Source organism: Hypomesus transpacificus, chromosome 22, assembly GCF_021917145.1.
Source record: "Hypomesus transpacificus isolate Combined female chromosome 22, fHypTra1, whole genome shotgun sequence".
Classification (NCBI taxonomy): Eukaryota; Metazoa; Chordata; class Actinopteri; order Osmeriformes; family Osmeridae; genus Hypomesus; species Hypomesus transpacificus.
The window spans coordinates 6506036-6526713 of NC_061081.1; the positions used below are offsets into that span (position 1 = coordinate 6506036).

Genomic DNA, 20678 nt, shown 5'->3' on the forward strand with positions numbered 1-20678 from the left:
GTGCACCATGAGCTGTCCAGTCAGATAGTAAAATACAGATTTATTAGAAAAGCATGAAAGTACAGACATCACTGGCCAATGGAATAGGGTGTAACATTGTCAATATTTACACAGACTCAGCTTCGAAAGTAATCAGAGAAAAGAATAAAGGACTGACAAGTATTACAGACAATATAAGAAATAATAATGTTGAACCTTGTACTACCCTGTACAGTTCCACAATACTCTATTGATAACAATTGACAAATCAGTGATGACAGCAGTAACGTTAGAGTTGAGCTCTTTAATCTAAAACACAAGTATGTGGTGATAGTAAAATAACGACAGCATCGTTTGGGAGGGTGTCGCTGAAGCGCTGTCTGTCCCTAGTGGGTCCTCCGGTGATGCGGCCTCGTCGGCGTGGCGACACGGACGCTCAGAACAGGTCTTTGGTCGTGGAGTTGAAAATGTGATCACTGTGGGACTTCTTAGACAGATCATACTGGAGAACAAAACATCTATATCAGGGAGAGAAAAAACTGAGGATGGAGAGAGTGGAAGTGGGGGGGGGGGGAGGAGAGAGATACAGGATAGAGTGTAGAGAGAGAGAAACAGGATAGAGTGTAGAGGGAGAGAGATACAGGATAGAGTGTAGAGAGAGAGAGAAACAGGATAGAGTGTAGAGAGAGAGAGATACAGGATAGAGTGTAGAGAGAGAGAGAAACAAGTAGGGGGAGAGAGAAGTGAGGAGCCAGACTAGTGGATGAGGAGGGTCTTACTGAGAAGTCAGAGTAGCTGGTGTCCACCGCAGGGTTCTGGCTGCTGTTACACTCCAGCAGGGGGGGGCGATGGATGATGCCGTCCACGGGCCTGGCTTTCAGCTGAAGACACGCACAAGAAAGTGTCATCCAGCTAAATAGTACCTAACCTGTGCAGAAAAGGTCACTTGCAATTGTGTGTTACCTTGGTAGAGGAGGGAGGTGGCTTGCTGCTGGACACGCTGATAAAGGTGGCGCTAGAGCCACTGGTCCTCTGGACTGACGATTGGTTCGGAATCTGGACAGAACCACGGGATTGGCTGGGAGTCTGGATGAAAAGACAACCCGGATTGGCTAGGAGTCAGAAGGGAGCAGACGACTGGCTAGGAACAGGGGGAGGGGGTAGCTTATTGGTTAGAAGCATGGGGAGAGAGAGGGGGCTGTACCTTCCTGATCTTGGTGGGGGTGGGGCCACTCATACCACCGTGGGGTCTCTTGGTAGGAGTCTTGAACTGAGTCGTATCCCCCTTCTTAGCCGACTGCAGCTGCTGGACACACGCACACACACACACACACAACTTGCACTGTAATCACGAGAAGGTCCATTGACAGAACTCCTAGATGTGTGAGGGTGCACACTGCATGTGTGGGTGTGTGCATCCTATAACCAACCCTTTCACTCTTTTCTCTCTCTCGCTGCTGTTTGTGCTCCTCCCATTGGTTAGAGATGTGGGTCATGACCTTCTGACCCCAGACCAGGAAGTCAGTTCCGTGGCTCTGCTCCCAGAGTTTTACCCCTGACCTCAGCTCCTCTTCCAACTGAGAGAGAGAGACAGAGAGAATGTGTGTAAACACGGCACATGCATTTGTGTGTGTGTGTGTGTGCGTCAACATAGCCAAGCAGGGAGGAGAGGAAGACATTAGTCTGAATAGGAGAACAGTGGAAGCTGATTAGGTAACACTGCCCCCACCCATCCTTCATCAAACCAATTGGCTCTGATTTGCTGCTGCAACAGGCTGGGGAGATGATGGGAGAGTGATGTCATCAGAGATGAGAGTTGGCCAGAAGAGAAGGAGAGGTGGAGAGACAGACCTTTGGCAGCATCTTCTGGACCTTGACCCTCTCCTTGGCCTCCTTCAGCAAGGCTCCTCCTCTGTTGGAGAAGCGGCTGGGATCGTTGGCCTTCTTCTACAGACATGGGGGTGGGGGGGAATGAAGGTTCAAGCTAATGATGTACCCAAATGAATAGTCTGGGTCGCAACCAAAACTGAATTCTGGATGCATGTCCGAAAACCAAAACTTTAAAACTCACGATACTAATAGTAGACTTCAGTTCATTTCAATTTCAGCAACATACACCCTCTTAAAACATGCAGTCGGCAGGGTTTTCTCTGCAGAAATGTTATGTGCTTCTCAGAAGCGTTTCTACACTGCTGACATGAGCCTCCTTGGCAGGGTAGCACCGTGACATGGTCTACTATGAACGAGAGGGAAATCTAAGCCCTGAGGAGCGGGGCGCCATTTATTTTGGGCAAAACCAGAACATTCGATTTTCTGCCCAACATGTCTGCTAGCGGAATGTTTGGTGCATCTGGTCACATGGTCTCCATACTTAGATCCAACATGACCAGACAAAACAAGCCAAGAGCTCCATCTAAAGGTGGGTCTGTGTTTTCTTTGTAATGGAAACTGTGTGCTTCTGTGTATACGTGATGATGTGTGATGATGATGATGATAATAACAACGTGTTAATGAGTGTGTGAGTGGCTCAGCTACCTCAAATTCTTGGTAGAGGGCCCAGGTGTTTTCCCACTTGTGCAGAGTGTCCAGCAGGGGGCGAGCCTGCTGGTGGTGCGACTTCACTTTCAGCAGCTCTGCATCGTGCACCGCCAGGAGCTCCTCTGTGAAGACGGCTACCGGGAGAGAAAGGCTGGAGTCAGACAGGCCTGGCTGGGGTCAGACACGTCAGGTGACTGTGTTAGTCACAGTGAGAGAAGCGTAGGCCTACGTGTGTGTGTGTGTGTGTGTCAGTAACTCACTGCAGCAGAAGTGTGTGTTGAAAGCCTCTCTCTGCTGAGGGCTGAAGGTGCAGAGCTCCCAGAGAGAGAGCAGCTGCTCCCGAACCTTCCTCACCACCTCCTCCAGCCTGCTCTTCTGCTGCTCACTCAGACGCTCCTCCTCACTGCGCCACTAGAGGGAGACAGACAGTGCCACCGTCACTACAGCGTGCCGGTGGGAGAGAGAAGCGTGCGTGTTGGGGTTTGGGCGGGCGGGACGGTTCCCCCCACCTGTTTCATCTGGTCAGACAGGGTTCCATGGACGTTATCCAGGAAGTTCTGTCTGTCCTCCTCGGAACAATCCAGACGGCTCCACAGACAGGCTGTCCTCTCCTTCAGCTGTTCCACACTTTCCACCAGGGAATCCCTTTTAGCCTGAATCTGGACACACACATAGTAAAACGACAATATTATTATTCTTATTATAGCGGTGGCTTATTACATTTTGGAGCGCTGTCATATGGTGCAGTGTTGTGGTACAGCATCATAGCTAAGTGTCTGGAATTTCAGTTATTTGAAAAATACGTTTGCAAATACATGGAATCAATAAGGTCACAAAATCAATGTTTGAGAAACCTTAAGCCCAGACTTCATCCAGCCCAGTCTTTAAGAGGTGGGTCCAGGCTGTGTCGCAGCCTCCACCAGGGTGTTGTGTTATGGTTATGGTGTGGTATGGCCCCCTACCTTGGCGAGCAGCAGCTTGAGAGCGTTGATGTTGTCGAGTGTGAGCAGGAAGATGTCCTGGTCGCTGCAGACCGACTCTCTCTCCAGGCTGGTCTCAGGCTCATGGCCCATCTCCTCCATCAGCCTCCTGATGTCATCACGAAGGCCGGAAAACACCGCCACGCGCTTGGTCTGCAGGGACACACGCGGGTTACATGCACACACTCTCAACAGGGAGAGACACACACAGTCTACTGTGAAATAACACACCGGTTACACACACACACAGACACACAGTCCGTAGACACACACACACCCCCTACCTTTTCCTCGGTGAGGGTGGCTATGTGTTGTTGTAGCTCCTTCAGCTGTGTGGTTGAGGGGATACTTCCAGTGGGGATGTAGTACGGCGTGGCACAAAGCTCCACACACAGGTCTTTATCCTGTTTCTCGAGCTGCTGCTTCTCTAACAGGCGCTCAGCCTTCTCCCGCCTCAGAGCATCCACCTCCACACGAAGGTGTTTCTCCATCTGCAGCACCGTCATGCCCTCTGGAGGCTGCACCACACACAGGGGCGGAGTTAGGGGGGGAGAGGTGGATAACCGCACACAGGGTGGAGTTAGACAACAGTAAGTAATCAGGCTGTCAGCAGGCCACTGGGAGAGCACAGAGTGGAGGGCTCCACTGGCAAAATTGTTTCATGGAATAGGATTCCGTTTCACCGTGAAAGCCGTATACTAATGCGTAAGTAAGGCAGAGAGGCAGCTGTAATGTTGCTCACCTTGTTGGGCTCCAAGGCTAGCTCCAGACACAGAGTTTCCAGATCCTCCTGGAAGTGAACTATGTTGTTGCGCAAATGATTTTTCATAGACTCCTCCTCAGCTATCATGTTTTTCAGCAGGTCCTGGGGAGGACAGCAATATACTGTAAGTGATAGCCTAACAACTGGCTAGACAGCATCAGAAACATGAACCTGGCTGACATACAATCCTCTCCAAGCCAGGAGATAATCCTAGACTGCAGTATGTCCCATCGTAGACCAATGCTTCTCACCTCGATATGCTTCTTTACTGTCTCCATCCTTTGCACTCGTTTATCTTCCATGATGCCGATGCTGTCCCATATATCCACCAGTCGCGCCATGGCCATGTTGATGCCCGTCACCAGCGAGAACGCCAGCGCTTCGCTAAGGTTGTAAAGGAGTACGACACGTCAACCACAACTACATACAGCTGGATGGTGTTTACAGTGTAAGTTTGTATTCCAAGCAGTAGCAGTAAGCTAAGCTACCGTTAGCGCTAGTTACCGTTAGCGCTAGCTACTACTAGTACCGCCTAATGTTACTAGCTAATGCATTTCCTAATCAAAGCAAAATGTTAACTAACAACAACGTACCTCCTCCGTGTTGACATAGTGAAGATACAAACTCAGACCTTTAAGAAAAATAGTAGGTCTATTCTAGTATACCGACAATTTTGAATATTTTGTTTGAAATCAATAGTCACGGAAAATTCGATGATAAGCAAGATCACCAGTCAAAACACAAGAGATCTCAGTTGAAATTTTAAACTGGTTCGTATGCCAGCCAGGGATTTTATGATTGGTTGCTTGGTCATATAGTACGGTGGCCAACAAAATAAGGGCCACTTCCAGTTTGCTCTCCCTTGTGCACTAGCTATACTGCCACCAGGTGGACAACATGAACACACTTTCTATTCAACTACATTTTCATTACATTTGTATACATTTGTACAATGAGCAAATGTACATGTTAACGACTGAAGTTATTAGTTATTTTGAGTTGAGTTGTTTCATCAAGTAAAAAAGCGTTGATGTGTTATAATCGTATCACTTGATGCGTGACTAGTCCATTCGATTTGATCAAAGGTCGCACACACAGTAATGCGAGCTACCATTTAAATCATCATGTATCCTTTATCAGAATTTAGCACAGTTTTAACAGTTATTGAAGCAACTTTAAATATGAAGATGCCTTTGTTGTATTCTTAGCAAGTAGGCCTACGTTGTGTCCAGGAACAGCCGTAACAGGAACGCTCTCTGGATGGATTCCAACCTTGGTTCTATTTAAGATGTAGCTGAGTAAAGTTGATGAGAGCAGTTTATCACACCAATTTGTCCAAATACTCGTCTTTATAAAGTATTGTGCTCTGTCATACAATATAAAAATGACAAAAAATGAGTTTTGCAAATTTCAAATAACCAAGGTTTCATTACAGTAATGTATAAAAGCAGACGATAGTGTATCGATACAAAACAAATATGCTAACTGTCACTTTTTGCTCGGTTACATTGTGCAACCACACCCATTCCCCCTTTATCTAGAAAGCAATAAAGTGACACTACTTGACACATTAGAATGATTACAAATGTAAGTTAATGCCAAAGGATCCAAAATCTTGACACAAATCAAAGTCATGAAAGCTGTACAATATTCAGGTTTACTGTAAAACGAGTCTCTATCTTTTCACAGATATTACATAAACAATTTTTTTTTTAATCCTGGTTATGTAATCCAGTTTAACATTATCGAACAGTACAACTATGGGAGGTTTCAGTCATGCTTATTCCAGATTGTTGGCATTTTTTTACAGACAGACGAGTCACACAATATGTTGTTCGTCTCATAGTTTAAGTAGCCTAACTATTAAGGCAATTGCTCTTTTGTGAACAGTTTGGCATGTTACAGCCTTAGGGGGCAAAGTAGAACAAACCCCTTTGATCTCTTCTATGCTACTTTGGCATAATTCCATATGACTGGTCCCTAGACAGAGTCCTGTAGAACATATAAAGATGATCTACATTACTACGTTGACATACAAACCTCTTCCAGAGGAGTGGAATAAGGGCGATACATCTGCAGACCACAGAATCGGCATCACCTGAACGACCTTCCCTTACTACCTTGATTAACATTCAATACATTGTTGATTACATACTATCAGTTCAAGAAACTACACTTGGAAAAAGGATTCCACCTTGAGCATGGAACGTTCTGGTTATCCTTGAGGGACATCTTTCTTAAGAATATTTGAGAAACCTTTAAATTATTTGATTATCTTTTCCCTGAGGCAAAGGTTTGTATCGAGAAGAATGTCTCACTGTCTGGATAAACAACTCATTTAGAAAACTATGTTATATGTTGAATCCAGTTCTGCCAGGACTCGTTCTTTCCTTCACCACACTTCTGGTCAAGTACACCCTTGTCCTCCTCTACACCACAGAGTCCTCTGCTGTCTCACCTGGCCATGTGTCGCCTGCTGATTTGTCAACAGTGCAGGCAACCTCGCTGGCGTAGAGAACAGCAGAGTGAACCGTGTGGAACAGCAAACCGTCTATGTCCTTGTCATTCTTCCCAAAGTAGGACCCTCTCCTCAGGGTGTCGATGACATTGGTGTTACACGCTGCAAGCAACACTCTCACATCCACCTCCTGGTACTCCTTCAGCACTGCCTTCAGAGTGCCCATGCTGGCCGAGTCGATGAAGGGGACAGAGGAGCAGTCTAAGACAATGGTGTGGAACAGCAAGTCTGCGTTCACCAGCCCGACTATCGCATCTCCGTTGGTCTTGTCCCCCCTGCTGGCCGCAGACTGTTTGGCAGCCCGGAGGCTCTTCTTCTGGGCCTTGCGCCTGCGTGTCAACTCCACAAAGGGCTCCAGGCCCACGGCCTTGTAGAGGGACTTTAGGAAGGTTTCTTTGTTGGCGTAGTAGAGCGGCGCCTGGAAACGGAATATGCGGACGCCGGACGGCACCGACAAGTCCTTGTACTCTGCAATGTCCTCGTACAGTCCCGAGGTCCCGGCCTGGCCCAGCAGAGACACTTTGGGGTTCTGGGTCTGGAAGATGACGCAGATCATGGAGAAGACCACACCCACCAGCAGCCCCAGCTCGACGGTGATCAGAGCGGAGGCCGCCATGGTAACCAGCCAGACCACGGCGTCCGTCTTGCTCGCCCGCCACTTGCTGGGAACGTCTCGGAACTTCCTGAGGGCGCCGCGGAGGCTGACGATGATGATGCAGGCGAGGACGCACTTCTGCAGGGCATGGAAGTACGGCGCGAAGAAGAGGAGGACCAGGAGGACCACCAGGGCGCTGACCAGGCTCGACACCTGAGTCTGGCAGCCCGTGGAGTCCTTCACCATGGTCTTAGCCAGCGCCGCACTGGTGGTGAAGCAGTGGAAGAAGGAGGGGATGATGTTGCAGCAGCCGATGGCCAGCATCTCCTGGTTGGGCCGCACCGTGTAGCCGTTCTTCTTGGCGAACATCTCGGAGAGCGAGACGGTGAAGGCGAAGCTGATGACGGCCAGCGGGATGGCGTCCAGGGCCACGCGGGGCATCAGGCCGAAGTTGGGCACCGTGGGGGGGATGAAGCCTGTGGGGATGTAGCCCGACACGCTGGAGTCATAGCGGCTATGCAGGTCGCCGAAGTGGGAGGCCAGGGTGGCGCCCGCTACCACCAGCAACTCCGTGGGCAGTGGGATCTTCAGACGGTCCTTGTAGCGTTCCTGCAGCTCCTTACCGGCAACCAGGACAAAGATGCAGATGGCGCTGGGGACCAAAGAAGGAAACATGAGTTAGCACAGAGCTCCCAATGTGTCAGCTTTTTAAAAATCTTGTTTCATTCCGTTTTTGGAGCTGTATTAACCTGGTGATGAGGTCACAGAGGTTGGTGTGGTGGATGTTGGAGAAGATGTTGATCCAGGTGACCACCACGGTGCCGTAGCCCTGGTATCTGGGGATCTTGAGGCCCAGCAGGTACTTGGCCTGCACGGTCAGGATGGTGAAGGAGGCCCCTGTGGCGAAGCCGTCCAACATGGGGGCAGAGAGGAAGACAGAGACGAAGCCCAGTCTGAACACCGCCATCAGCACCTAAGCAGGGAGGGGCAGGGATGCTTGGGGTCATGTTTGCATGTCGTACATCATTCAGAGTTCTGTTTCTCCATCCATCCACCTGCAAATCCCATCCTTTCATCCATGTATCCACACATACACAACTCCTCAAACACAGTGAGAGTACCTGGTAGATGCCAGCCAGGAAGGTCACAGCGGCAGCGATGCTGATGGCGTAATACTCCTTTTCCCCCTTCAGGCCTCCTGCGGTTCCGTTAACGAGCAGACTAGCGTTCAGAACCGCCGACGCCCCGTCCTCATTCAGGTCATAACCGGCCAAGAACACCTCCCTGTCCACCACCTGGCCCACCATCAGGGACATCAGGCTGAAGATGCCCACTGACACGTGCTTGGAGGTCCCCATGAAGAAGTAGATGATGTTGGCAAAGAAGGAGGTGTAGAGGCCGTAGATGGGGTCTACCCCGGCCAGCAGGCAGTAGGCGATAGCCTGGGGCACCAGGATGATGCCCACGATGAGACCAGACATGGCGTCTCCCCACGCATACTCCCGAAGCTTGTAGCGGGGCAGCCAGCGAACCACGGGGAAGAAGCCCGTGAGGGTGGAGCGAACCCTGGGTACTGAGCAGGCCAGGCTCTGCTTCACCTTGGTCTTCAGCACCTCCAGAGGGGGCTTACGCTGTCGAGCACGGCGCTCCAGGGACGGGACACAACTCCCTGGGGTCATTACTGCCTCCATGGCCTCTGACCGCTGAAGGGGGAGGGGCAAGAGGGGGGCTGAGGAGGAGTGGGGGTGGGCCTCTTAGCCAAGCTCCTGGGGAAACACACACAAACCCAAATACACACAGAGACAAAGACTTGATCGTGACTCTTTGATCGTCAGATCCAACGGACACAACGATTAAACACTGACCTTCCACTCAACTTTGAAGTACACACACATACACACACACACACACACACACTTTGACAGATCCAGCTGCATCTAGAGAGATTGCATCAGTCTCTTATCAAATAACTGATTAACAAAATGAACCAGATATCCAGGGATTCAAAGAGATCTGGATGTCAGGAAACACTGATTGAACCTCTGAGACTGAGACAGAGACTGCCTGGATCAAGCCGTGCAGCTATGACGGCAACACTCATTCATCCTGTACTACACAGCCTGGCCAGCACCTTGGAGACAGGAACACTTATCAGAGTCCGTCAGTGACGGTGTTGACATTAACTCATCTGCCAGCCACACTCCTCAGATATGTCTGGGAACCAACCAATCAGCTCATCCGTCCTTCCTAAACTCATATCCTTGTTTTTTATAACTCCTCCATTCTGCAGCACGGTAAAATCATGACCGTATTCCTTGTATGTACATCAATATATGTACATACTTGATATGAAATGAAACATATTCTGATTCAGATTCTGATCTCGGTATTCCTGGTCTGAAACAGGTCATCTCAGAACTGCACAGTGGACCAGAACCAATCCCATTAGACCCAGACAGTTAATAGGTTAGAATCAGAAATCAGAATTTGGTTTATTCAATATGTAAAATATCAAATAGGATAACATAATCGATCATTTTTTTGTAAAACGCCTCAGTAATAACACAGACAGTTTCCCTGTGTTCTATAGCTGATCTAAATATCCTGTGTTGCCTCGTCTACCAGTTAAGGCTGGACATTCCCCATGTCCTCCCCCTGGCCTCCTCCACCAGTAGGTCACGTCCCTGGTTGGCTTCATCAAGGAACTACCACTGATAGAGAGAGCTCTGTCATGTCTTATCCTGATCTTATCAGAAGGCCATTACAGACCACTGACGAGCTCTGATCTCTGCTTCTGTTTCCTGTCCAGCATCAACAATCCTCTCACTCACTCACTCATTCACTCATTCACTCACTCACTCACTCACTCATTCCCTCCCTCCCTCCCTCCCTCACTCACTCACTCACTCACTCACTCACTCACTCACTCACCCACCCACATATGCCTCTGTTCACACATATGCAACTCACAAGTCACATCTCTCCTCTCCAATCCAGGCTGCAGCAACACAGCCCCAACATGTGTTCTCTCCTCCTCTCCCCTTCACAAGAAAGGATTACCATAGCTGGGCAAGTGAGCAAATTGACTCAAGTCCATATTATTCAGTGACTGCTTTGAACAAATTACAGGCAACTTCATTGTACCCCAGTCTAGTCTGACATAATTCATCGCAGACCACAAACAAATTGGACACAACTGCCCAACATACATGCAGTACACACCATGTGCGAAACAAATCTGTCTGTTCAGTTTGGAGGGATGAGCTACTCACCAGTCAGTCTCTGAGTTCACCCAAACAGGGAGGCTCAGAAAGTCAGACCTCTGGAGTCAGTTATAGGATCCTGGAGCACAAGTTCTCTCAATCACTCCAACACAACCAACATGGGCAAATACAGGTAACTCTCTCTCTCTCTCTTTCTATTTTTCTCTCCACATTTGTCCTTTTTTATCTCTCCTTTCCCATTTTTGTATACTCTCTCTTGTCCTCTCTTTCGTCCTGGTACTGGAGCCAGAGTGATCACCCTGGAAGTGTTCTGAGACTATGTTGCATGAACACCAGGAGGACCGCCCATTGCCTGGTATAGCTCCGTTCTATTGGTTCACCAGCCAGAGGCAGGCGGGCAGTCATCTATAAAAGTGACAGCTTGTTGGTGAAGCCCCGCCTTGCCTCCCCTGAACTATCTGGGTGAGAGTGTCTGGACAAATCATGGTGAAAGTAGTGAATGTTTGACTGATTGCAGGTGCTTATCTGGCTGTTCTGAATGTCCGTGATCACCTAGGCCCTCCCATACTAGTGGACGAGAGTAGGAGGTGTGTGCATACACCATGGACTGGCTGATAGCTACACCAATGTTACATCACAGGGTGAAGGACAGACAGACCATGCTCTGTCCGTCTAGCACTATATCATAAAAATGCAACTGTTGCTGATAGCTGATATGTGATCTATGTTTACAAATCTTTTATGTACTCCATCCAAGTAGATCACCCCAGAGCTAGATCCTGGGGTGATCTCCCTGGATGAGGGACTTAAGATGGATAAGAGATACGTAAACATAGATCAATATTACTCATAGAGACCTACGGGGTTGGGGTAGTTTGTCTATGCCGACATTTGTCCTCTTTCAGGTTTCTGTCCTGAAGGGACAGATCACATCTCTCCTCAGACGTCTGTGTGTAGGTCAGCAGGAGAGCAACCCACTGAATCACCGTGACTGCAACTAACATTGCCTCTGGCAGCGTTCGTCAGAGAACAAGTTAGTTGGTGTGAAATTAATATACATGTAATCGAATAGACATACACACACTCACGCATACACAAACAAACACACACACTGTGTACAGACTCTCAAACAATGTTCAAATATGAAGGAATCCTGAAAAACCAGTTAGCATACGGATGTCACGCAAACACAACCCTACTCTGCAAAGTGCAAGAGGAGGTGTAACCCGCTTCACACCGTTGCAGTGGAACTCTGAATAGTTACCATGGCGTCAACGTTCCAACCTGGGTAGAATTGGAGATTGGAGGCAGGGTCTCTGTCGTTTAAACCAGCTCTGCCTGCAGGAGGTGAGGGACTGCTGGGCGTCATGTTTTACTTCTCCTCTGTGGCGGCCGCCATCTTCAAACAGACACATTCACACAAAAACTAGTTGTAAGTCACTTTGGATACAGGCATATGCTGAATGAATCCAATGCATACACTCCCCATCAAAGTAGATGAGAGCAACCCCCTGCTCTGGGTGAAGGCCCCTCACAGCTCCTCTGGGAAATACCACACATATTGTTGATCTACCGTGAAGTCTTATGAGAAGCGTATGTCTGCAAGTGTGGGGGAATTGATTTGTGCCAGATTATTTACTACCATGGTGTTGAGCCATTACTCTGAGTCATCCTGGCTGAAGGGCTGGAAGGTGTGTGTGTGTGTGTGTGGGGGGGGGGGGGGGGGGGGGGGGGGGGGGGGGTAGTCTGGTGCAGGTCACAGGCTACAGTCATAGACTGCCCGAGAGTAGTGAATGCTCACTTGATGAAGCTGAACTGCTCATGTATTCATTTATGTGTGTGTTTGTGTGTGTGGCTGCACACTTCATGGTGAATAGAAGTATTGTATAACTGATGGGGACGTGGCACTCCACATCCCTCTCCCTCTCTCTCTCCCTCTCTCTCTCATCCCCCTCCTCCCTCCCGCCTCTTTTTATTTTCAGCTCCTCATGTAGGCTAAATACCAAATGCTTGTTGGTCGTTTATTTGAAAGGAGTCAGGATGTCATATGCTCCCAGAGCATTAGTGTACTGTCCCTTTAAATCAACCAGCCTCAATCGTCTCGCCCTCAGAATGTCTGCATGCTGGATTTACAGCCCCAGACCTCATGTTGTGGTAGAGTATGAGTGAGTGTGAGTGTGTACTCACCCCAGCAACAGGAGCAGCTACACCGACGTGAGAACGAAGCAGGCTCAGCCATGCCTCTGCTACTGCAGCCCACTCTCCTATAATACTTCCTGCTTCCTGCTCTCACTCACTGCAAGGCATGCTGGGATCAGCAGCCTCGTTCTCATCCAGGCCCCCTTGGATTCTTGTCCAATGAGCGACACAGAGGGAGGGGGGGAGGGACGACGCTGCTCAGGGGTTCCCATGGAGACGAACGCAGCCGTTCATGTATGTGGATGTGTAATCGTGTGTGTGTGTGTTTGTGTACTTGGGTGTCAGACACAATGAATGGAACAGTGGCTATATGCAGATGTCCTGCACACTGCAGGAGAAAAGACTGCTGACACAGAGAGGCGTCCAGCTCAGCGACACGGCTTCTGCCTTCTCCAAGAACAGCTCTGATCACCAAGGGGACATTTCAGAGAAAACTGCCTGTTTATCCAACAGAACCTTGTTTGTTGAACCTGTCTGTGAGACGTCTAGCTGTGTGATGGACACTGTTCTGGCCTGCCATGCTCTCTGCCATTCTGCTTGCTGACTTGGACACACAAGAAAGGAGAGAAAAAAGGATGGATGGAGGGAGGGGCCAAAACAAAGCAGAGGTTAAACCCAGGGGTGACGTTAGACCCTTTTTACTGGGGCATGTGCTGCAGTATAAATCTGCTGTGCCCCAGTAAAATCTAAAGTTATAGTTTTAACAATTTACTTTATTAGTCAGTGCATTCATTTACATTGATATTCCCGGAAAAAAATGTATGCAGTATCCCAATCAACGCTTGTTAAAGTGTCTAACCGAAAACACAAACCGACGCATGCAGAATTCCATGTCAGCGCGCTCTTCTGAGCTTGCCAAATAGCCACTGCAGCACGCACGGCTGTCCACGTGTCGGACTCGGCACACAAGTCAGAATTGAGGTCGGCTAAGAAAACATTACAAAACTAAAGATATTTTCTGAATAATAGGCCTAATGTTTGACTAAAATACCCTTTTTTGACTAAAACATAAAAACAATATTACATGAAGCTCCATATTCAGTATTTGCGCTCAAATGAATGCGAAACAAATGTGCGTGCTCGCATTAACTATTGCTATCCCTACCAAAGCTGGTATCAAACTTGCGTCCCTGAACTGTTGTATATTAGTGGGTTAAGCAAGGGGGAATTTTTATAGCCTAGTAGTGCATTGTGCGCAGCAAGCTTAAAAGAAAAAAAGGGATATAGGGGCCTGTGCCCCAGTTGAGTTTTATGTCTAACAACGCCTCTGGGTTAAAAATCTTTGACACTTTAGTTACTTGTAGAAAGTGAAGTGTTTGTTCACCGGAGCACGGTAAATATTTGAATGAGGTTAACCAAAGAGTGAAAAAGCTAACTGTTTGTCAAGCATAAGATCAGGAAAGACACCCTGTGGCTCCATCCTCCCTCCCCTCGGCATGCCCCTCTGTCCAACAGTCACACACTCCAAGCAGTACGTGATCACTTATTAAGTCATTAGACCAATTGGTTCGCTGATAGTCCAAAGGTGTGTGTTATCAGAGTGTGAACAATGATATGAAAAATACAAATACCATCCAAATAACGTTGATTGCAGTCTTACGTAAACGTTTCCCATAATTAGCTTGCTACAGTAGCTGCCGACTGGACACTATGAAGATGTGCAATACACCTCCATATCTTAATCATCATAATATTGCACTCAGCTAGCAGATACTTTTATACAAAGTGACGTACAGAACAGTATATGGTTCGGTTCCAGAGTATGGGGTTTAGGTTCTAGGTCATTGGGGATGGTATGTGGACAGTAAAATAGTTGAGCCACATGTATATCATTACATGACCTGGGTGAATGATCTGTCATTTAGGAGGATGAGAACCAAGATCTGCCGACCTCTCTCTCTATTTCTCTCATGGTCTCTCACTCCTTCACTTTTTCTCCCTCACTTTCCCTCTCTCGCCCTCTCCCTCTCCATTCCTCTCTCTCTCTTTCAAAGGTACAGTGGGTCTGGGCCTCTCTCGCTCTGTCCTTTCAGTCTCAGTCATTATCAGCTAAAGGGGATGACTGAAGCTTTATATAGCTCAGCAGTAGTTCCTATTGATGTTGTAAAGATAAAACGTTTCATCACAGTGAGATATTATGGACCTGACGAGGTCACACATTCAGAGCTGCGGTAACACTGGGTTAGTTATTGGCTGTGCAGTCCAGTTGTAGAGGAGAGATGTAGACCGACATGAGTGAATGATTTCAGAAAAGGACAACTGACTTAGCAGTTTAATGTTCCTATCGGTTGAACATTGAGGTTTTATGGTCCTACAGTAGTGTAATGTGCTGGGTTGTTAGCAGCTAGTAGGGCTAGGACCAGATCTTAAACTACGGCAGGCAGCCATGGGGACTGTCCACAAGCAGGCAGCCAGTGGTAAGCAGCCATGGGCTATCAGTAAGCAGGCTGTTTTTTTGAGACAAGAATCACACCTTTTGGGCATTCTAAGGAGTCTAAGCTATTAGCTGTTTTGTTATACATTTCACAGTGCATGTGTTTTGGCCAGCCAGTGCCAGTAGAGCTGGTAAAGTTAGTATGAAGGAAGTCTAGGTGATAGTCCAAGTCAATGATGATTGGTGAACCTCATGAACACAGGCCAGAGGACCATACTAGCAGTGGCGGTCCTAGCACATTTGGCACCCCGGGCAAGGGGCAAGGTTTACCCCCCCCCCCCCCACCCCCCCCTCAGGACGACACCCTGGGCCCCTCCCTCCCTGCCAACCACAACACAGAGATATGACGTGTCGCGGTTGGCACTGTTTGCCGGTAGTGCGTTTGAAACTCAAGGATAGCGGGAGGGTTTATTTAATTTGCACTTGGGCAATTGCCACCCCCACTTCATGGCACCCCAGGCGGCTGCCCGGTTCGTCCTTGCCTAAACCCGCTACTGCTTACTAGGGCAGGCAAACATAGACACTGGTACGGCTGTGGGCGTGATAGCACGTACCACCTATGAAGAACTAGAACATTTGAGAACACATTACGTTAAGCATACAAACCTTAAAACTGTCAAAATGCTTTATAAAACATGAATTTTCCATATGGGTCCCATGACATTAAAAACATACTGTAGTTGAACACTTTGTGTTGATCAGATCTGAGTGATGCAGCTGAGGGTCTGCATTGACATCACTAGGGGGCGCTGTGTCCCATTACAGATCCCTGTTGGTGTTGCACCCATGGACATCAGCTTTCCTGAAATAGGAAACAACGTCCTAGAAAAGGGTTGAGTTTGTTATTGTGTAGAAGATGTTCTTGGTTCTCAGAATTAAAGATGGGTGTTGGGTTCTTTGTTCTCAGGATCATGTTGCTGATTTGTTGTCAAGACAAACAGGAAGCAGCCCAGCGCTGGACTGAGAGAGCAGGAAGTCCTCTTGCGATCTGCTGGACACATGACTTTACCTCTGAATGTTTCCTGAATCCATAGAAATGCTAGTGCACCAAGGATCCAGACTAAATGAGATCTTCTGATCATGAATCTAGCACACTTACTGTACTCAGCTAACTACTGTATCAAGGTTCCAAGATCTGGTAAGCAATGACTCTTATATGTCTCTCTTTATTTCTCTCTCTCTTACACTCTGTGTGAGGAAATCCGTTTTTTAAGAAAAAAAGAAAGGGCATTTGTGGCTTTATTTTTTTTTTTAACGTGATGGACTAGACAGACAGTAAATATAGGGAGAGAGAGAGGAGAGGAGATGATATGCAGCAAAGGACCTGGGCCAGATTGACACCCAAGGCAGTGCAGATAGGCCTCAGCCTACATGGTACACCCACCCATCCAGTGAGCTCCACAGAGCACTAGGATCCCCTTATATATCTTACCTCAAACAAATCATCCCTTGGTAGACGTCAGAAGATGACCATCTGGTCAATGGACAACAACAAAAGCAATAGGCTCAGAATGTACTAGAACCATCTGAACCTGAACACCTTAACTCCATCAGGACAGAGAGTCTGGTCACCTCCTCTCTAGAACCTTATGTCAGCCTCAATACAGCCTTTAAATAGCTTTAAATAACCTTCTACAGATTACACGTGCTATGGTACAACAAACATACAGGCACCAGTCTTGATGTCATAACATGACATGTGTGTGTGGGTCTGCCAAAAGCTGTGTAACATTGTTTTCTCAATGATTTGCAGCTCAGTCCTAACTAACTAAGTGGATGAATGGGTCCTCTGAAGACCTGGCCAGACAGTGTCAGCTGATTTAATTTGCAGCATGAACAGACCAGATCAGATGAGCCCCAAGGTCAGCAGGATCAGACCAGATCAGACGAGCCCTGAGTTGTGATGTGTACACTTCACCGTCTGGTTATTGGCTGAGCTAACAAGTAGTCTATGGGTCATCTGTGTCCATGGAGCCCTGGTGGATGGTCTGGCCAGAGATGAGGAGATAAGAACTCTTGGAACACGCTCAGCTCTTTTCTTATATGTTCTGCTCTACTCTGCTCTACTATACTTTGCTCTGCTCTGGTCTGCTATGTTGTTTTCTGTGCATCCGTCAGTAGTAGCACGCTCTGATAACAACCCACAGAGTCACAATCACAGAGTTGTTTACAAAAGAACACGTTTATTTTCACACACTCAACACTTGACACTTGATACGCTGTGATGGGGGTGGGGGTGGAGGATTATTGTCGGGCCTCCCCTGGCCCCCCCCTTAACCCCTCCCACCACCATCTATCTGCATCTCCACAGCACTGTCGGACTTGCCCAGGCTCCACCCATAACAGGGCTCAGGGCGGCCCAGGCTCTGCTAATCAAACACTCCCCCAGTCTAGCAGGCTCCAGACTGCAGCACAGGCTGGAACTGCCCCACCATGCAGATCTCCTCCTGCTTCTGCCTGACCAGGCGCTGGATGGCAGGGGCCAGGCCTCGAGGGTTCCTGGAGAAGATCAGGGCGTAGCCATCCTCACAGCTGCCGTCGTCCTTCAGGGTGCGGCAGGCATAGGTGATGGCGTAGTTGTCATAGTCTGTGTCGATCACCCAGTAGTTGTCACCTAGAGATGGCGAGGCAGGATAGTCAGACTGGCAGTGTGTGTGTGTGTGCGTGTGTGCGGTGTGTGTGTGTGTGTGTGTCGTGGGATCAGTTTGAGAGGATGTGTGTGTTTCACTGACCTCCGCTGGACAGGTAGCTGGCCAGTCCCTGGTAGTTCATAAACATCTTGCCGGGACTGGAGGGGTCAGGGACGGTGTACTGAGCAGCCATGTCAGCACACACAACCCAGAACCTGGGCACACACACACACACACACACACACACACATGAACACTCATTAGACATCCCGCCTATTCTCCCAGTCCAACCCAAATGTCAGACACCACTCGCCTCCCTGTACTGTGACAGCAGAGACGCGCTCTGGTCCCATGGTTAAAACAGGACACAGTGTGTGTTGTGTGTAGCTCCGCCCCGCCACATGTAGCCACGCCCCCTTAGACATACCCAAAGAGTGTGACACGGCCCTTGGAGGAGGCGGTCATGGTGCCGTCGTCGTCGAGGGTGTACTCGGCGGAAATGTTGTCCTGCAGGAACAGACCCTCTGGATCCTTCTTCTGAAGGGCATACCACTTCCCAGCATACTGCAGAAGAAAGGGGGAACAGTGACACAAAGGACGTTCAGACACCTGACTGCAAAGAGAGAGAGAAAGAGAGAGAGAGAGAGAGAGAGAGAGAGAGGGATACTCCTGGATCTCAGAGCTGTAACCCCACCAGGCTGTGGAGAGCTGTGTGGAGGTGATGTGAGTTGAGAAAGAGACTCACCCTCTTGGGGTCGAAGTCTTGTTTGACGGTGAAGCTGTCCACCACGCAGGAGGCAGCCCAGCAGCGCTCCACGTAGGCCAGGACGACCATCAGCAGGGCCGTCTTGGAGAACTCCATGCTGCAACGCAGGGAGGAGCAGAGGAGCAGGGCAGGAGGAGGAGAAGGGGAGCAGGGTAGGAGGAGGGGGATAGGAGGAGGAGGAGGGCAGGAGGAGGAGGAGGGGGATAGGAGGAGGAGGAGGGCAGGAGGAGGAGGGATATAGGAGGAGAAGGAGGGCAGGAGGAGGAGGAGGGCAGGAGGAGGAGGAGGGCAGGAGGAGGAGGAGGGGGATAGGAGGAGGAGGAGGGCAGGAGGAGGAGGAGGGATATAGGAGGAGAAGGAGGGCAGGAGGAGGAGGAGGGATATAGGAGGAGAAGGAGGGCAGGAGGAGGAGGAGGGCAGGAGGAGGAGGAGGGCAAGAGGAGGAGGAGGGGGATAGGAGGAGAAGGAGGGCAGAAGGAGGAGGAGGAGGGGAGCAGGGTAGGAGGAGGAGGGCAGATGGAGGAGGAGGGCAGGAGGAGGATGAGGACAGGAGGAGGAGAAAGGAGCAGGGTACCAGAAGGAACAGGGAAGCTGGAAGTGAGAACACTTTAGCTATCTGCACTGTAGCTATTCCTTACTGAAGATGAGGAATGTATGATAACATCAAAGACTTCCTAGTAGGAATGTAGTAAACACTCTGGTTCCATGTCTTTATCAGTGTACATTCTGTTCTTCCTCACAGAGCCTTTCAGGACCAGAGCTGACCGGAGCTGTCCAAACACACTTCTTTGAAAATCCAAGATTATGAATGCTGTATGAGAACTATCGAGATGAATGACCATCAAGCTCCTACTCAAAACCGCAAGGTACAAGAGTCGTGTTCCCCAACAACATCTGTGTTCGCCAACCGTTCATGGATTTTGACGCAGATAGCAGCCTCTTACCTGAGTGTGTGCAGGTGCAGAGAGAAGAACAGCAGAGATGAGGAAGTCACAGAGGGGTTTTCTCCACAGGGTCCAGAGTGTGAATGGGGCCCTTATATACGGCTGCACAGACAGGTTTAGCTCTGCTGTTCACTTCTTGTAACTAAATAAGGTGCTTAAATCTTGGGAGTAATCCGTTTGGCTAAAATCCTTACAGTAATCTGCCTTCACTTCAACCCACGTTTACTGTAAAAACAATCAAAGCTTTATGTAACTGTGTGTAGACCCACACTGATACAAACACAGACACACACACCCAAACGTGCAAACACACACACGTTCAACAACATGAGCACACACCATACCAACACAGAGACACCCACAAATAAACACCCTCTCATGGTGTGTACTGGCCAAACACACAGGCACTACGACTAAGGCCAAAGCATGTGGCGTCCAGCTCTAACGGCCATGTGCTCCACCATCTCTAAGCCCTCCTGTTCTGCTGCAGCACGAGGCCCTGGGGACCTTGAGCCCAGGTCTCCCCCTTCAGGCCCAGGACACCACCAGTAGACCAAGGGGGCGTCCCCTCGGTCCATAGCTGACTGATGAGTAATAGAGCTCTCCATTCAAGGGTGTCAGTGCCATATCAGCAGCTATGCAGTCCCCTTCCTGACCAGCTGAGAGAGATGTCATGGGACTGAACCGGAACGGATCAATACTGTATCAATACTGTGACTGTGTGTGTTTAATTCTCCAAGTGTGTGTGTGTGTGTGTGTTCATGGGAAAGGCCTAGTCAGTGTTGTGTGCAGTCAACTACAGACCTGCCCCAGAGACAGGTGGCCAATGATCCAAGGGTTGAGGATTGGCATAAGGTTAGCAGTGTTACATGACAACCCTGAGGCAGGAAGCTAATCCCACACACTACCTAAACATACTGTACAGACACACACACACACACACACATTGAACTGCACCCACACACAAAGAACTAATACACACACACTTACTCAAAGCAGCTTGAATCTCTTTATGTTGTGGTTCACTCATGGGTTAGGGGTCCATTGTTTACAATCAACATATATCTGTGGAAACTTTAGCTGTAGAACTAACTGGAAACGCACACTG

General features: G+C 48.9%; 3 protein-coding genes across 6 annotated transcripts; all 3 read right to left on the reverse strand.

Moving 5' to 3' along the window:
* Positions 1–20: 20 nt before the first annotated feature.
* Positions 21–5051, reverse strand: zgc:86764 (uncharacterized protein LOC797431 homolog). Of its 3 annotated transcripts, none has more exons than XM_047045038.1 (14): positions 4854–5051; positions 4512–4644; positions 4240–4362; positions 3782–4015; positions 3480–3650; positions 3027–3176; positions 2778–2928; positions 2515–2651; positions 1831–1926; positions 1410–1556; positions 1184–1285; positions 943–1065; positions 759–860; positions 21–481 (listed from the first exon to the last, which is right to left on the reverse strand). In XM_047045038.1, exons 1-14 carry the CDS (start codon positions 4868–4870, stop codon positions 416–418), a joined length of 1752 nt encoding a protein of 583 aa, XP_046900994.1. In that variant the 5' UTR covers positions 4871–5051; the 3' UTR covers positions 21–415. The 3 variants fall into 3 exon arrangements, with proteins under 3 accessions (XP_046900994.1, XP_046900995.1, XP_046900996.1); XM_047045039.1 differs by having other exon boundaries at positions 1184–1282; positions 4854–5042; XM_047045040.1 differs by having other exon boundaries at positions 21–497; positions 4854–5042.
* Positions 5052–5668: 617 nt separating this feature from the next.
* Positions 5669–12891, reverse strand: slc26a1 (solute carrier family 26 member 1). 2 transcript variants are annotated; one of them, XM_047045487.1, is made up of 5 exons: positions 12785–12891; positions 11862–11996; positions 8495–9139; positions 8123–8346; positions 5669–8025 (listed from the first exon to the last, which is right to left on the reverse strand). In XM_047045487.1, exons 3-5 carry the CDS (start codon positions 9062–9064, stop codon positions 6690–6692), a joined length of 2130 nt encoding a protein of 709 aa, XP_046901443.1. In that variant the 5' UTR covers positions 9065–9139; positions 11862–11996; positions 12785–12891; the 3' UTR covers positions 5669–6689. The 2 variants fall into 2 exon arrangements, with proteins under 2 accessions (XP_046901443.1, XP_046901445.1); XM_047045489.1 differs by lacking the exons at positions 11862–11996; positions 12785–12891 and adding an exon at positions 10646–11839.
* Positions 12892–17396: 4505 nt separating this feature from the next.
* On the reverse strand, positions 17397–19836 carry rbp4l (retinol binding protein 4, like). Its single transcript, XM_047045327.1, has 5 exons — positions 19571–19836; positions 18606–18723; positions 18288–18424; positions 17963–18075; positions 17397–17844 (listed from the first exon to the last, which is right to left on the reverse strand). The coding sequence occupies exons 2-5, from the start codon at positions 18720–18722 to the stop codon at positions 17621–17623; spliced, it is 591 nt and encodes a 196-aa protein (XP_046901283.1). The 5' UTR covers position 18723; positions 19571–19836; the 3' UTR covers positions 17397–17620.
* Positions 19837–20678: the final 842 nt, after the last annotated feature.